The 18,119-nt window shown below is 44.0% G+C and overlaps 1 protein-coding gene across 1 annotated transcript in view; it reads left to right on the forward strand.

Moving 5' to 3' along the window:
• polr3f (polymerase (RNA) III (DNA directed) polypeptide F) overlaps nt 1-18,119 on the forward strand; it is a 31,675-nt gene that overhangs the window by 12,759 nt on the left and 797 nt on the right. Inside the window, exons 4-8 of the mRNA XM_063056408.1 lie at nt 2,114-2,181; nt 8,583-8,695; nt 10,622-10,765; nt 14,098-14,205; nt 16,757-16,948. Coding sequence (XP_062912478.1) covers nt 2,114-2,181; nt 8,583-8,695; nt 10,622-10,765; nt 14,098-14,205; nt 16,757-16,948 — 625 coding nt within the window. The remainder of the gene's footprint in view (nt 1-2,113; nt 2,182-8,582; nt 8,696-10,621; nt 10,766-14,097; nt 14,206-16,756; nt 16,949-18,119) is intronic.

Genomic DNA, 18,119 nt, shown 5'->3' on the forward strand with positions numbered 1-18,119 from the left:
CTGGCCTTTTGCCTATCCCTAATTGCCCTCAGTATGGTGGATGCCTTTCAAGGGCATTAAAGTCACCCTCGTGGTGGGCAGGATATTGTCCAGACTGGGGAAGAGTGGCTCATTTCCTCCCGTGAAGGATCAGTGAACAAGGTGGGATTTTGCTGCAGTTCTGTCATGGTGGGATTTGAATTTGGGCTCTGGATTGTCAATCCCAGTCCCTGCACCACTGGTCCAATAACTTAACCAATGTGCCGTTGTTCTACCCTTTGTTACATAGAACACGACATGCTCCTCAGCCCATAATGTTGTGCTGACCCTATAACCTACATCTAAAATCATCTAACCCTTCCCTCCCACATAAACCCTCCATTTTTCTATCATCCATGTGCCTATCTAAGAGCTTCTTAAATGTCCCTAATGTATCTGCCTCGACCACCACCCCTGGCAGAACATTCCACACACCCACCACCCCTGTCATCCCCCTATACTTTCCTCCAATCGCCTTATAATTATGCCTCCTTGTGTTAGCCATTTCTGCCTTGGGAATAAGTTTCTGGCTGTCCACTCAATCTCTGCCTCTTATCATCTTGTACACCTGATCACCTCTCATCCTTCTTTGCCCCTAGCTTTCTCAAACAAATCTGCATGCATGCAAGGATAGTTAGAGGTGGGGGGGCATGAGGTGAGATATTGTTAATCAGTTTTTTCCTTGCTTCACCGATACAGGGTTAAAAGGGAAAATTTAGGATAGATACCATAAAGAATGTCATTGTATGGATTGAAAAACACAGTTAAATGTCTGATGATCTAAATGTTCTGTGTTTTGTTCTGTGAATTGGCAGAATGAAATTTGAGGCCAACTGCTGGTTCTATTTAACTGCTGGCCTATGAATGGAATGAGCTGTTCAGTTGGTACTCAGGAATCACGAAGTTCAGTGGTTTTTTTTCAGAAAAAATTGCTGCCCTCAGTAAATAGTTTCTGTTCCTATTGTACACCGAAGTATTTCTGTTTTTTTTTGATGGAAACTCTAGTGCAGTGGTCCCCAACCACCGGACTGCAAGGAAATGATATGATTTGGCGATATGAAATGATATGAGTCAGCTGCACCTTTCCTCATTCCCTGTCACGCACTGTTGAACTTGAACACCCCCCACACCCCCCCCCCAGCTGGCTAGCCCGCAAGAATATGGTCAATATTAAACTGGTCCACGGTGCGCAAAAGGTTGGGGACCCCTGCTCTGGTGAACACCAGACCTTTGAAAGGTTACCTTTATTTGTCACATTGAAACATACGGCAAAATGCATCATTTGCATCAAATCAAATCGGAAGATTTTGCTGGGTAGCCCACAAGTGTCACCACGCTTCCGGAGCCAATACACCCACATCCGGCCCAAGCTCATAACTTCAGAATGTGGGAGGAAACCAGAGCACGGAGAGGAAATCCACACGATCACTGGGAGAACGTACAAACTCCTTATAGACAGCGGCAGGAATTGCACTCTGATTGCTGATCACTGGCACTGTAAAGTGATGTGCTAACCACTACACTACCGTACCTTTTAAACACCTTGAATTCTGTGCCTGTGTCTGAGGAAATCCCTCCACTGCCTTTACCAGCTGGGAACCAAACTCTTTGTCCAACAAGTCCATGCCGATTTTCAAGCCACCCTATTTTAGTCAACGCATGTTCCTCACCAGACTGCTTTTCAGACAGGCACACTTCGTTTTCTCAAGTACGTGGACCCCAATCCCCCTCTGTCACAGGTCCTCCTTGCTTCCCCGTACCACTTTTCACAGGGATTCCCCAGTGATTATGATTCCTTTTCAATTGTAGCATTGTGGCTGTGTTCACAATATAAATTACCATGAATTCTCTAAATACTTGTTGCTCTCTGCCCTCCTATCTTACTCAGATCTAGAACCCACAGCCGGTATCAAGTGCTTTGCAGTTCAACCTGTTGTTTCTTTAAAACAAAAAAAGCAGATCAAATGTTGTGTCAGTCCTGGATTTGTGGCACAGAATAGTGATGTGGCAATCTGAGGATTACTGAACCTTTTTGTTTTGGAGGACTTTTACTCTTAAATGCATGCTATAACTAAATTTTTTTTTGTTGAATCAGCAAGATGAAGGGATCGGACAACCAGGAGAAGCTGGTTTATCAAATCATTGAAGACGCTGGGAATAAAGGTACAGTAACATCTTCAAATTGACGACCAGCTAGGTAAAATCCCAAAGGGGCCACAGTCCATTGTCATCGGGAAACTTCCTCCAGCTGAGTATTGCATGTGGGGAGCCCGGCTCCCCGAGATCAAGACTCAAGGGCACTGGCCTCAAAGGTTTTCCGCTGGGATATCATTCTTCCATTTCTCTATAGGACCTCCCTGGGTTACAAACACCTGGCCTATGGACAGCTTGTACGCACGATCGGGGTTTTGAGAAACCAGTGAGATGGATTTTCCAGCTGCTGTGAGGTTACAGGCATCTTCTGTTGGGTGGGCATGTGACATTTCGGTAATGCCTTCTCTTCCCACTCATCCTCTCCTTCCTCCCCACCAGCCCATTTCTCTCCCCCCACCACATACACACCCTGAGTCATTGGGTAACATAAATGTACAGAACAGAAGCAGGCTCTTTGACCCATCTAGTCCATGCAGAAATCATTTAAACTGCGTATCTCCATTGACCTGCACCGGGACAATAGCCCTCCATATCCCTACTATCCAAACTCCTCTTAAATGTTGAAATTGAGCTTGTATGCAGCTCATTCCACACTCTCACGACCTTCTGGGTGAAGTTTCACCTCATGTTTCCCTTAAACTTCTCACCTTTCACCCTTGACCTCTGGTTGTAGTCCCACCCAATCTCAGTGGGGAAAGCCTACTTGAACTTACCCTATCTATATCCCACATAATTTTGTATACGTCTATCAAATCTCCCCTCATTCTCCTACATTCTGAAGAGTACAGTCCTAATCTATTCAATCCTTCCTTTTAACTCAGGTCCTCCAGACCCGGAAACATTCTTATAATTTTTCTCTGTACTCTTTCAACCTGATTTACGTCTTTCCTGTAGGTAGGAACTGCATACAATACTCCCATTTAGGCCTCACCAGTGGCTTATACAACTTCAGCATAATATCCCATCTCCTGTAAATACATGGATTTTTGAAGGCCAATGTGCCAAAAGGTTTACGAGACTATCTACCTGTGATGCCACTTTCAATGAATTATGGACCTGTATTCCAAGATCCCTCTGTTCTTCCACACTCCTCAGTGCCCTACTGTTCACTGTGTTAGACTTACACTGGTTGGTCCTACTGAAGTGCAAAACCTCGCACATGAAGTTGGTGCTGCTTTGTCTCAGTTCGACAAACTCTGTTTCTATTTCCCGAGTAAATACAGATGCAAAGAATTCATTTAAGGTCTCTCCCATCGGTTTTGGCTCTACACATGGATTACCGTTCTGGTCTTCCAGAGGATCAATTTTGTCCCTTGCAATCCTTTTGCTCTTAACGTATCTGTAGAATCCCTGAGGATTCTCTTTCACCTTGTCTGCTAGAGTAACTTCGTGCCTTCTTTTAGCCCTCCCCTGATTTCTTTCTTGGGTGTTCTCTTGCATTTTTTGCACTCCATAAGCACCTCATTTATTCCTACTTGCCTATACCTGCTATGCACCTCCTTTTTTCTCTTAACCAGGGCATCAATAACTCTTGAAAACCAAGGTTTCACACACTTGTTATCTTTACCTTTTATCTGACAGGCACCTACAAGCGTGGTACTCTCAAAATTTCACTTTTGATGCCCTCTCACATTTCAAGTATACCTTTGCCAGAAAACAGCTGATCCAAACTTGCCAGATCATTTCTGATACCATCAAAATTGACCTTTCTCCAGTTTAGAATCTCAACCTGTAGACCAGACCAATCTTTTTGCATATTTACTTTGAAACTAATGGCATTATATTCACGGGATGCAAAGTGATCCCCTCCACAAACTTCTGTCACTTGTCTCATTCCTCAAAAGCAGATCCAGTATCACATGCTCTTTCGTTGGGACTTCTATGTACTGACGAAGGAATGTTTCCTGAAAACATTTGACAAACTCTATCCCATTCAGTCCTTTTACAGCTTGGGATTTCCAGCCAAAATGTGGAAATTTAAAATCACCTACTATAACAACCTTACGTTTCTTTCAACGGTCTGTGATCCCTTTACAGATCTGTCCTCTAAATCCCTAGGACTGTTGGGTGAATGTAGCCCTATTAACGTGGCCTTATTTCTCAGTCCCGCCTATAATGCCTCACTATTTGAGTTCTCCAGTCTGTCCTGATGGACGCTGCCCTGACATTTTCCTTGACTAGTAACGCCACCCCTCCCCCTTTAATCCCTCCCACTCTGTCATGAAGAAAACAACGGAACCTTGGAATATTGAGCTGCCAGTCCTGCCAGTCCTGCCCCTCCTGCAACCAAGTCTCACTAATGGCTACAACGTCATAATTCCAGTTGCTGATCCATGCCCCAAGCTCATCTGCCTTTCTACGATGCTTCTTGCACAGCTCAGGACTCCAGTCACACCATGCTCAATCTTTTGGTTCCTGTCTTTGAGGGCTTACCAATACCTGTCTCCACAACCTCTCCACTAACTGTTCTGGCGCTCTGGTTCCCACCCCCAGCTACTCTAGTTTAAACCCCACATGCAGCTTTAACAAACCTTCTTGCTGGGATATTCGTGCCCTTCCAGTCGAGGTGCAAACCGTCTCTTCTGTGCTGGTCCCACCTTCCCTGGAAGAGAGCCCAATGATCTAAAACTCTTAAGCTCTCCCTTCTACACCAACTCCTTAGCCATGTATTAAACTGTATAATCTTCATATTTCTGGCCTCACTAGCACTTGGCATGGGTAGCAATCCTGAGATCACAACCCTGAAGGTCCCGCCCTTTTGCTTAGCTATGGCAGTTGAGCAGAGCTAGGAGCACTGAGCAGACTTGCTCGCTCCCTCACTGAAACAGTGAGGTCAGCTGGTGGCCACTCTCCTTCCATCTGCTCATTCTGCTGTCACAGCTGTTTCTGTGACCCTCTCCTACCCACAGTGTATCTGTGCTTGTTTTGCAAACACCCCTCAGGAATGCAAGCCTGTTGTAACCTAAGGAAGGTACCCGGGAGAACAACTGTAAGGCGTTTTAGAATAGTCCTACTGCAGATTACACCTGTCTCCCACTTACGATGGTTTTAAAAAGAATGGAGGGAATGGTTCAAGATATCATCTATTTGATCTGCCTCGCCCTTTTCAAACTTACTATCCCAATTTCAGACTGTGCATTTTCATTTGTTGCAGTTGGGAGCCAAACTAAGTGCTTCCAGTATTGTTGCTTTTGTTTTGGGTATTAGAAAAGCTGAGCAGTTCAAGCAGGAAAGAGAAATGGTCAATGGTTTGTGTCTGCAACCCTTCACCAGGACCAGACAAAGAGGGGCACAAGTTAGTTTTCACTAAGTGATGGTAAGGCTCTGTAGAATTGAGGGAGAATTTATAATAGGATAAATCGAGACTCAAAACACTGCAAATACTATAATCTGGAGCAAAAGAATGAACTGCTGGAGGAAATCAGCAGATCAGGCAGCATCTGTGAAGGCAGAGGGATGATGGCTTCAGGTCTGAGTGTGTGAAGGAGTGATGGCCAGTGTGAGAGGCAGGGGTGGCAGGTGTATAGATGTAACCAGGTGAAGTGGGGCTGGTTGATAGGCAGATTGAGTTAGGTGGCACAAGGGTTGGTGGTAGAGGCAGCTGGAAGGCTGTTATGTGGAGACAAAAGGAAACTGGAGATTCTGGAATCTGATGAGGAACCAGGCAGCCTGGGTGGATCAAGAGAGAAAAGAACATGGGTTGCATGTTACCAGATTAGTTAAAATGGCTGAGCAACAGACACAAAATGCTGGAGGAACTCAGCAAGTCAGATAGCATCTACGGAGAGGAATAAGCAGCAGGACTGTTTATTTCCCTGCACAGATGCTGCCTGACCTGCTAAGTTCCTTCGGTATTTTGCATGTGTTGCTCAAAGTTTCCAGCAAAATTTCTTGTGTCCATGTAGTTGGTGGCAGTTAGCAGCTCATTAAGTTACTAGACCTGTGTAATGAGTTGTTAATGGTCAGGTGTAGGGTCTGCCCAGCAGAGCTTTGTGCTCCTTGCTGAACAAATATTCTATTTGGAGGTTGCAGACACTTCAGCCTCTGTGTACCATTGAAGAGAGGATGAGTTATTGAACTGGTGCCTAGGGTGTCAATCACATGGCTGCTTTGTGCAGCACGTCACTGACTATTCATGGAATATGCTCTATAGCTGTCCTGATATCCGTTTTGGATCCAGAAAGTTTTGGCTGAACTGATCTCCTGCGGCATTGCTGATGATTATCAAGATTCAAGTTTATTTATCTTGTGTACATTGAAACATACAGTGAGAAGTGCCTTTTGCATTCATAACCAACACACCCAAGGGTGTGCTGGGGCAGCCCCCAAGTGTCAGCGCACATTCTGGCGCCAACATGGCATGCCCACAATGCTCAGCAGAACGACAGCAAGACAAGCCCTGGTTCCTCCAACACACTCAGCCCTGGTTCCTCCAACACACTCAGTCCTCTAATCCCTAGAAGGCTATCTTCTTTGGTCTCCAGGCTCCATCGCATTCAGGCTCTCAGACACTGGTTCTTCAACTTCCCCAGTGAACTTGCAGAGATTTGCTGACCAGGGCTCCACTCAGGGTCCTTGACTTCCGTACTCCTTAATCGACCTCCATCAACCCCAGGACCGCTGATCATCAAACTCCAGGTCTTGAATTTTGGATTCGCAGGTGCCGGGACCTGAACACTAGGCCTTGAGCTCCAGTCCCACTGATTCACAAACGTGGGGTTATCGGACCTCGCTGCTTTTGCCCGCACAGATCTCCAACTCCAGAGCTCACCGCCAACTCACTGACCTGGTTTTTGTTGGAGATGTCATTTAATGGCAAATAATATTAAACATCCTGACTGATCCTTGGGCCATAATTGTTCAAAGTACAAAGGGGCTTTCAGGATGGCAGAGAGAACCTCGAAGCATGCATCAGCAGCAGAGGCGCAGAGAAAGGGGTAGAACACCTCACAAACCACCAGCCCCATCATTCACCACCTCGTGCATCTGTGAAAGACTGTGGTTCCCATCTTAACCACATTGGCCATCATGGAATCCTCAAAGCTGTCATTGAAATAAGTCACCCTTGATCCCGAGGAGCTGCTGAGGAAGAGGTGGAAGAACACTGAATGTTGACAATGTGTTTATAAACCATTTCATTGTGTACTGGAATAGAACACGTTAGCAAACGTCTCTACTTCCGGTCTTTTATAGCAGGAAAGTTTTTGATGAAGCACCTGAAGGGGGTTGGTCCCAGGCTTGAGGAGGAGATGATTGAGTTTCGGCAATCACAAGCATTATCTAATTTCAGTGCAGAATCTCACCCCTGTAATCCCTTGACCATGGTCAGAAGTTGCACTGATGTCGAGCCCAATCACTTTCACCTTACTCGGAATCCTATTTATATTTTCTCTCTGCATTAAGGTCTGCAGCTGGGTGATTCTCCTAGCCCTGAGCTCACTGCGTGTCCGCAGGTTGTTGGTGTGTGGTGATAGCTTTTTAGCACTTTAAACGAACCATTCCGACAAAGGATTGAGGACAGTCTGATGGTGTGCAGAAGTTGTTTGGAATGGATTGTGCCTGGTTTGTGTGGAAGTGACATACCTGAGAGACTTTCCACGTTGTCAGATGTTGTAGTTGTGTTGACTCAGAGTATGGCTAATTCTACAGGCAGGACAAGTGTTCAGCACAGAAATTGGGACTTTGTCAGGGCACGGCTGTGTCCAGCACACTTGGCCACATGGGATAAATAGAATTGGCTGCAATCTGACCTTGCAGGGTGAGAGCAATGTTCTCTGCAGTTATTGTGGAGTTGCCTTGCCATGTTAACTGAGTTGTTTGTCCATCACCATTCCTGGGATTTCTAAGCACCAATTTGATTTTATTCCAATACTGCTTCCACTATTTTAGTGTTAGGTTGGCACTTTATTTGGGTATTCTGCTCCCACAGAAGCTCACTGGTGTCCTGAGTTGATGATGCTGGTAGAGTTGGGGTTATGCGAGATCACGTGGCTGTGGATTGTGGGGGAGTGTAGCTCAGCTTCGTGACAGCCGGCCGTTTCCTACGGAAGCCCAGTTTAGAGCTGCTCAGCTCTACCGTTCCCACACTTGTGCACTGATCTTGCAGTGGCACGGTCATCTTTTAGTGTGATGCCAATTAATGGAACCACTAAGAGCCATTCCCAACCCGGGGTCCACGAAGCCTTGTTTGGGAACCCGCATGCCAAGAGGTCCTCGTGCTCAAGTCTTTCCAGCGGGTCTTGAACTCACGTCTCTGATACTGTTATTGCTAAAGATACGGTTAATACCTTTTAAGAATTCATAACATGTCTAATAATAAAATACCTTTGATCTAAAATGGCAATGCTGAAAAATTACAAAGTGCTTAAAATCATATCTTCAGCCCAGTAATAAAAATGTTTATTTTGTAGGTATATGGAGCAGAGATATTCGATACAAAAGCAACCTTCCTCTAACGGAGATCAACAAAATTTTGAAGAATATGGAAAGCAAAAAACTAATAAAAGCTGTGAAGTCTGTTGCTGTGAGTATATTAGTCCGGGTTTGGATAAAATACTCTCCACCTTACCATCCCTCTCTGAGATCTCTCAACATGTAAAGAAGGCATGATTTGACTGCATAGTGCAGCACTCTTAGATATTTTTAGATTATGGGCTTGGGTCTGTGCTTACATGTTTCAATTAAGGCAACACACACAAAATGCGGGAGAAACTCAGCAGGTCAGACAGTATCTGTGGAAATGAACAAACAATTGACATTTCAGGCCCTTCCTCAGCACTGAAGTTTGCATGGTCACCTTCAAACTGAGTGTTTTCATTCAGTATAATAAAAAATGGAATTACCTTTAATCAGTTTATACTTAACACATACACTCAGTGGTCACTTTATTAGGTACAACTGTACACCTGCTCGTTAATACAAATATCTAATCAGCCAACTCAATACATAAAAGCATGCGGACATGGTCAAGAGGTTCAGTTGTTTTTCAGACCAAATATCAGAATAGGGATGAGATGTGATCCAAGTGACTTTGACCGTGGAACTATTGTTGGTGCCAGATGGGGTGGTTTGAGCATCTCACAAACTGCTGATCTCCTGGGGTTTTCACAGTCTCTAGACCTTACAGAGAAAGGTGGAAAAACAAAAACACCCAGTGAGCGGCAGTTCTGTGGGTGAAAACGCCTTGTTATTGAGAGAGGTCAGAGGAGAATGGCCAGACTAGTTTAAGCTGACAGGAAGGTGACAGTAACTCAAATAACCATGAGTTACAACAGTGGTGTGCAGAGGAGCATCTCTGAACGCACAAGTGGATGGGCTACAGCAGCAGAAGATGACAAACGTACACGCAGTGGCCACTTTTAAGCACAGGAAATACCTGATAAACTGGCTATTGAGTGTATGAAACTTCCAGTGACTTTTGTGAAAGCAATACAACTCCAGAAATTCAAAGTACAGAAACAACCCATTGTTCTGTATTTATATCAATCTCATTAATCCCACTTTCCTCAAAGCCTTACATTTTACCCCAAGTTCCCTTTTTTTTTTGAAAATTCTCCTATTAACGTTGGGGGAAATGTGAGCTATGGGGAAAGTAATTTCAATATTATTTCCAAAAATATTCCATTATGGAGGTGCATTAAAAAATATTAACACTTGTACATTGGTTAAGGTGAGAGGCAATATTTTTCTAGAGGGGATTTTGTTGTACAAACTAATGCCTGAAACACCAACTATGTTTTAAGTCCAGTCCATGATTTTCTTGATTGGTTTTGGCTGCCTGTTGAAATTGGAGAGCAGATTTTCAGATTCTTTCCCCCACCCCGCCCCCGAGTCGATTACTAAGATATCCTGCGCATCTGGTTGGTGATGAACTTCGCATTCTGATGTCCCAGGACACCCAGGAGCAGCGATGCAGAAGGGGAATGGGCAGCACCCTTGGTGCTAACTGAGAGATCAGAAATGTAACCCCATGTTAGTAGGTTGCGAAATTGAGTTCGGGGCAGGGCGGTGGCAGTGAGGGGGGGGAAGAAAATCTTGTGATTTGTGATGGGCACCAGGTAACTGATCATAAAATCCACGAATTATTTCAGCTGTTTACCTTGGTGCCTTTCAAAAATGCAATCAGTCCACCACATAATTTGTTTTAAATTTACTAATGTCTGTGGATGTTGCTGGTAAGGCCATCAATTATTGTTACTCCCTCTTCTCACTTATGAGGAGGTGGTGTCGAAATGCCTTCTACAATGGCTGTTTCCTTCTGGTGAAGTTGTGTCCACAGTGCCATTAGCAAAGGAGCTCCAGCATTTAGACCTGTGACAAAGGACGGATGAAGATTTATTTTTGACTCTCAATGTTTTAAAGAGCTGCTAGTTTCAGGGATAAATGCCTGCTTTGGCAGTAATGCACTGGAGTCAAGAGTAAGTAAAATGTCTATCCTCCCTTATTCCAGGCATCGAAGAAAAAGGTGTACATGTTGTATAACTTGCAGCCAGATCGGTCTGTGACTGGTGGCGCTTGGTACAGTGACCAGGACTTCGAGTCCGAGTTTGTGGAAGTGTTGAACCAACAGTGCTTTAAGTTCTTACAAAATAAGGTAAGGCTTTAAATTCATACAAAATAAGCTGATGCTTTATAAGGCATTGTTCAGACTGCTCTTGAGAATATTATGACCAGTTTTGGGCCCCTTATCTAAAAAAGGATGTCCTGGCATGGGAGAGGGTCCAGAGGAAGTTCACAAAAATGATCTTGGGAATGATGGGGTTAGAGAGTGGGGAGTGTTTGGCTCTGCTCCTGTACTCACTGGAGTTTTGAAGAATGAAGGTGAGGATCTCATTGAAACGTCTTGATTATTGAAAGGCCTGGATAGAGTGGGCGTGGAGAGGATGGTTCCTAAAGTGAGGAAGTCTATGACTAGAGGGAAAAGCCTCAGAGTAGAAGGACATCCCTTTAGAAGGGAGATGAGGAGGAATTGTTTTAGGCAGAGGATAGTGAATCTGTGGAATTCATTGCCACAGACAGCTGTGGAGGCCAAGTCATTGGGTGTATTTCAGACATACCACCTCTCCCGGAAGTTCCAGGAGTCTCCCGCATATCGATAGTGGCTTTCTGATGCTTGGAAATTATATACAATATCCCGGAAATAGATTTTTTTGAGCGGGAGAGGGAGACCGAGCATCCTGATTGGTCTCTCTTCATGCTAAGAGTGGTCCCCAACCATTGGGCCGTGAGGAAACAATATGATTTGGCAATATGAAACGATATTAGTCAGCTGCACCTTTCCTCATTCACTGTCACGCACTGTTGAATTTTAACACGCGAGGTCATCAGTGACCCAAGACATGCAAAGGAATTCCATCCGTGATCCCCAGTGAATCATCCATGTCAGCGTGGGGAAAAAGATCAACTCCTCCAGCTTGCAAATGACGGCGGGCTGAAAAGTATGTTTGACATAACATCTCTGGATCAAAGTCAAGGCTGAATATCCTGAGATAGCCATGAAAACGTTGCTTCCATTTCCAACATATTTCTGTGAAGCGGAGCTTTCTGCAATGAATGCAACGAAAACTAAATTGCCGAATAGACTGGACATAAGGAACCCCCTTCGAGTATCGCTGTCTCCCATCACCCCTCGATAGGACCATGTTGTTGCAGGAAAACAAGCCCAGGGCTCCCACTGATTCAGCGATACAGGTATTGGTCTGTTGCAATGATTTTATATATTCATACGAGGAATATATGCACTGTGTGTTTAATATCCAAACGTTACTTAAAATGTTATGATGCTATTGACTTACAAGTGACTTACAATTCAGTGGTCCCCAGCCTCTGGGCCGCGAAGAATACGGCGGTGGCCGGGACGCACCCAGCACATCTTTCAGAGAAAAGCCAAAATAAACAAGTTAATTAATTAGGTGCCATCCGGCCCGTAAATGTCGGCCCAGATCAGAGGCAATTGCCAATTGCATCGTCTCTGATCTGGGCCGACATTTACATGCCGGGCAGCACCTAATCAATTAGCTTGTTTATTTCGGCTTTTTTCTTAAAGATGTGCTGGGTGTGTTCCGGCCATCGCTGTACCCCTGCATTCGTCGCGGCCCGGAGGTTTGGGACCACTGTTGTAACTGACTTATCACTACATTCATGTGAGGAAAATATGCGCTGTGTGTTTAGTATCAAATTCGTTAGATAAACCCCTTTAGAAATGAAATCGAGCATATTAGCCACTGACAAGTGACTTATGGCTGACTTATCACCTATATTCCGGTTGCGTTTAACCCCCCACCCTGTCTCATCGGCCGGTCCGCAGGAATATTGTCAATATTAGACCGGTCCACGGTGCAAAAAAGGTTGGGGTCCCCTGATTTAAACTAGCTGGCTGGTTGCCAAGGAGCTACGCTATTGATGTCCTACGTGATGAGGCCAAAATCCCTGTAGACTTGCTTAAAGTTGTAATAGAATAAACATGATAATATAATATAATACAAGTACATACTTTAATCTCACATTTGCTGTATATACCCAACTTGGTTTACAGATTAGACAAAATCATTAAACAAAGTATTACATACACCCTTGGAGGTCGACCAGGGGTGGGGGGGGATGCGCGGGGGTGCTACCTCCCTAAAATGAGTTTTTGCAGGGTGGGATGTCTGGTATTTGAAGCTGAGGTTGATAGATTCTTGATTAGTAAGGGTGTCAAAGGCAGGAGAATGGGGTTGAGAGGGACAAATAATCAGCCGTGATTGAATGGCGATACAGACTTGATGGGCCAAATGGCCTAATTCTGCTCCCATCTTGTGATGCTGTAAACTGTACAGTTTGGAGGGACAAGTCATAATGACCTGCATTGTGGGGGATTGACAATTTTTGGATTGATTGAAGCAGGATGAGGATAAGTGATTTAACAAACAGCATGTTGAAATAGCAGGGACCAAGGGCTTGAGCTTTGCATCATTAGGGGGAGAAATTCTAAGAATTTTGTTATTCAATGTTTTGCTCCAACACAGTCGGATGAAAATATTTGAGACCCTTCGATATCAGATAAATGAAATGTTTCACCGGTGCATGGTATTTTCTAATGTAAGTCAATGTACGATGAAATTTCACCCCCTCGAGCTATTCTGCCCAATTGTTTTTTAAATTTCCAGTCTCAGAGAGCTGAATCCAGAAACATCTGACTCAGAGGCGTGGCTGCTATCAATAAAAATTCATGTTATTTCCAGGGAGAGGAATTATCCAGATGAATGTAGTTAAAGTAATTCCCCGACCTCAATGGCCATGATTCCTGTTCTATAAATGGATTGTTGTTCCAGCCAGAGAAGGACCCAGCTCTCCCCTCTGCCTGCACATGTGAACTGGCAGCCTGTCAAGCTTCAGGGAGTTGCTCCAATCCTTACAGCAATTTCATATGTTGGAAATGAACAGAAACTGTTTGTGGAAGAGGATCGCAGGGATGGCTGTGATGGGAGAGTGAGCAGGCAGCCAGCCTCACTCACTCAGTGAGTGCTCTGTGCTCCCAGCTCTCCTCCTCTTCACTGAGACCTCGAATGTCCCAACTCGGGTGGTGAGAGAAGGCACCTGGAAATACCCCAATTCCCACCTGACAGTCGATGCCTGCACCCAATAACGCCCAGTGGCCAATAAATCTATCCCAACAGTCTCTCAAATGTTTTTTCTCTGTACAGGGCGTCCATCCAACTGGGGAAGGAACTGCATGATTGTCTGGAAATAATTATATATTTCTCCAATCCAGCAGTCCTACAATACCCAGTGTTTATTATAGACTGATTTGTACTAGGGTAGTAATCAGTACATGCCACACACATTTACGTTGCGGAAGTGAATGGTAATATTGAATATATATTTTAAAGTCTTATTACTGGAAGTTAATCACTAATAAAGAAAGTAACCATGTGTTCCCTACAGGCAGAGGTGGCTCGGGAGAGTAAACAAAGTCCTATGGTTCAAAGGAACAGTTCGTTTGCTTCATCGCATGAAGTGTGGAAATACATCTGTGAATTGGGTATCAGCAAGGTACTAGAATGCTGTCTGTCTCTTTTCTTTAGACCTGTGAAGATGAGGTCTGTTGTCTAGCTAAAGTGATCAGTATTCAAAAATGACATTTTTATCAAATACGGTGTCTTTAAACCACTTTACCCTGCTTTTTCCAGTTTCAGGTTTAGTGAAGTTTGCAGATATTTTTTGCCCCATCGATTATGACATTCAACCTCCTCAACCAGTTCCTTTCCTTCCCTTTGTCCACAGACTAAATCTTGTATGTTCCCATTCAACCTAAAATCGTCCTTCCTGATTCATTAGCTTAGAAATAACAAACAACATTTTCATCTCCTGTTCACATGTCCATAGATCCCTTAGAGTTGTGATGCAAGTTGATAGGGTTGTTAAGAAGGGATATGGTGTGTTGGCCTTTGTTAGTCAGAGGATTGAGTTCAAGAGCTGTGAGGTAATGTTGCAGCTCTTTAAAACCCTGAAAACAGGACACTTAGAATATTGTGTTCAATTCTGGTCACCTTGTAGGAAGGATGTAGAAGTTTTCAGAGATTTACTATGATATTGCTTGGGCTAGAGGGCATGTCTTATGAAGATAGGTTGAGCAAGCTAGGGCTTTTCTCTTTGGAGCGCAGAAGGGTAAGAGATGACTTGATAGAGATGCGCAAGATGATAAGAGGCATAGATCGAGTGAATAGCCAGAGATTTTTTTTCCCCCAGAGTGGAAATAGTTAATACAAGGGGGCTTAATTTTAAGGCGATTGGAGGTAAGTATAGGGGGAATGTCAGAGGTAGGTTTTTTTTAAACACAGAGAGTGTGATGGGTGCATGGAACGCCCTGCCAGGAGGGGCGGTGGTAGAGGCAGATACATTAGGGACATTTAAGAGACTCTTAGATAGGCACATGGATGATAGAAAAATGGAGGGCTGTGTAGGCAGGAAGGGTTAGATTGATTTTAGAGTAGGTTAAAAGGTCATCATAAAATCATGAGTCGAAGAATTTGTACTGTGCTGTAGTGTTCTATGTTTTGCCTTCAAGCTCATACTGCCTTGATTCCTCTGCCATCGTTCCACATTAAACCAAACTGTTGACAGTCCAGCTTCCATTTTTGGGTCCAAGGTTAGCAGAGTGTGAACATGAAAGTTGGAGGTAAAACTTTCCTGCACACCCTTCTCAACCTTTCTGTTGCCATTTACTGCTGGCCTTCACCACCACTTTTCCAGTCCAGGGGTACTGCTTTAAGTTCCCTCTGTTTTCTCATCTACAAGTCACCCCTTTGGAGATGCTTTTCAAATACATAGGCACTCTTAAATGCCTCTTCACTCCCTTGGATGGAAATAGTTGAGATCTGATAGATGCACAGAAATTTCCCACAATTAGAAATGGGTGCGGGGGGGGGGGTATTGAAACCTTTTGTCACAGATTGCTTCTTGGGCTCCACTTCAAATAAATTTGAACCAGGGCAGGAAGTTTGTGATTGCTGTCTCCCACGATCAACATTGTGGGATAACCATATACTGCTGCTGTTGCTTTTCTGTAAGGGTTATGAATGTGTTTATAATACTGTAAATCTGCTGCCCTTGGGTGGCGATGTTAAAGGCTGTGACTGCACATTCTTTATATCTAAAACAAGCCACTGGACTAGAAAATAAGATGACATTTGGTTAATGTTGTTTATTAAGTCAGAGGCAGTATATAATGCAATGCTAATGAGATAGTGCCACTAATTATAGTATGTGGTATACTGAGCAGTTCTGTGGTATTTATCACACTAATTAGTTCTGCTGTTCGGTTACATTCTTCTGTCATAACTGTAGAATGAGCACTTGCATATGGACACATTTTAAATCTTGGCGAATACTTTTCTTCCCCTCTTCCTCCAATCATTCTCTCACTAATCTCATTAAATAATAGAATCCAGAAATGTTTTGAAGGCACTGCAGTACTGTTGAAGTGTAGCAGCAGAATTAAGATCCCACTGACAGCGCAGATTACCAGCTAATCTGCTCTATTGATTATGGTTGAGGAAATCGCCCTGCTCTTCTCTGAATTGGTGCACTGGGACATTATGCTCACCAGAGGGCAGATGGGGTTTCCATCTGATCTCCTGCAAAAGAAAATACTTCTGATGGTCCCGCAGTGCTTCACAGGATTGTCAGCCTATATTACACGCTAAAGGTTTGAGCCAAGACCCTTCATCTGCCCTGATGAGGGGTCTCAGCCTGAAATGTTGACTGTTTATTCTTCTGCGTGGTGCTCTGGATATACAGCATCTGCAAAATCTCATGTGTTTATGTACTGAAGTCCCTGAAATGGACTTTCAATCTGGCTTCTGCGGACATTTGGTTTTGTAGCTTGCTGCTCTAGCAATGGGAAGATCTGGAATATTGGCCTTGTTTTTAAAGTCATGGTTGATTACTGTGAAGGATGTGAAGGCCTGTTACTGAAACCATTCATGGGCTAGGCCAGATGTTAATCAGTTGTTGCTTCAAATTGTAGCCTGATAATTTTGTTCAGTTCGTTTCTTCTGTTGCTCAGTAAATGAATTAACCACTAGGGCTCTTGCATTTTCAGGTGGAACTCTCAATGGAAGATATAGAAACTATTCTAAATACGTTGATATATGATGGGAAAGTAGAGATGACGATTATAGCTGCAAAAGAAGGCACGGTTGGTAGCGTGGATGGACAAATGAAGCTGTATAAAGCAGTCAATCCCATCATCCAGCCCACTGGCCTGATGAGGACGCCTTGTGGGATGTGCCCAGTAAGTGTGGCTTCTTTGGGATCAGTGAAGTATTGTTTCATTTATATTCATGGGACATTCATTACTCAATCTCACGGGAGAAATGATTGAAGTTGAAGAGGACAGTTTTTAAATCAATATTGGTCATGACACCAGGATGCTTCTGCCAATTTATGTAACCACTAAAGTGGTTTAGGTAAATACTTGAGAGTATAATGTGAACATAGCCTAAAGGATTTCTGTGATTGATGGATTTCAGGAAATTATTCCCCTTCCCCTCCCCTTGCCAGTTTTGGTTCTCTGCATTTGGGTTTATTTTGGTGTTTGTGTACAACGTACTGTGATTTAATTCAATGGGTTGAACCCATCTTCGCCTTTCTCTGGCAGCAATTTTGGCCCTACATTTGGGTGTAAACATTCAAACTTCCTGAACCATTCTTCCACTTAATTTGAGTGTTTGTAGCTCTGTCAGCACCGTAAAACCATACACCAATGTCTGGCAGCATTCAGTGCCATTGCATTGCCTTGTTTCAAAGAGGTCTATGAATAACATCTGTTTAGGACTCTAGGCTCCTAGACTTAGCAAAGGAATAAAGAGATTGCTGACAGAAGGCTGTCATGTCCACCTTCAGAGATTGCAAGATAGGCTCTGAGCTTGGATAACCCTACAGCTTCCTGTTCCTGTTACTTCCTACTGGTTCGGTAGATAATAAGGTTGAAGAATGAATGGACTGGGAGGGTGAGTAGGGTATTTGGTCATTACTGCACTTTTTGCAGTTTGTCTTTTGCCCTGTAAGTGGGAATAGTCTCAAACTCTATAAACACATTTAGGACAACAGCAAGTGGTACCTTTGACGGGGTGGGGGGGGGGGGATATACAAGGAACTTTGACGAAGAGTAATTAGAAAAAAACTGCTACTACACTCAAGGCTCAAGGTGACTGAAAGCTTGGAGGAGTGGAGATGGATGCCAAGGTTGTGGGTCTTCCAGACTGAAAGCACTGCTGTTAGTATTGAAGCTAAAGCATTTGTTGCTGTTCAGAGAGCTCATGGAGACCCTCAGTTTGTAATTACCCCATTCCCTATGTAGTTGATCACTTCCGATAAGTGGTGACATTCTGTCTAAATTATCCCTCAGCCTACCTCCATTATCTTACTCTCAGAAGGAGGCTAAGGCACTGAAAATCTGCAGG

The sequence above is a fragment of the Mobula hypostoma genome, chromosome 8 (genome assembly GCF_963921235.1).
Source record: "Mobula hypostoma chromosome 8, sMobHyp1.1, whole genome shotgun sequence".
NCBI classification, from domain to species: Eukaryota; Metazoa; Chordata; class Chondrichthyes; order Myliobatiformes; family Myliobatidae; genus Mobula; species Mobula hypostoma.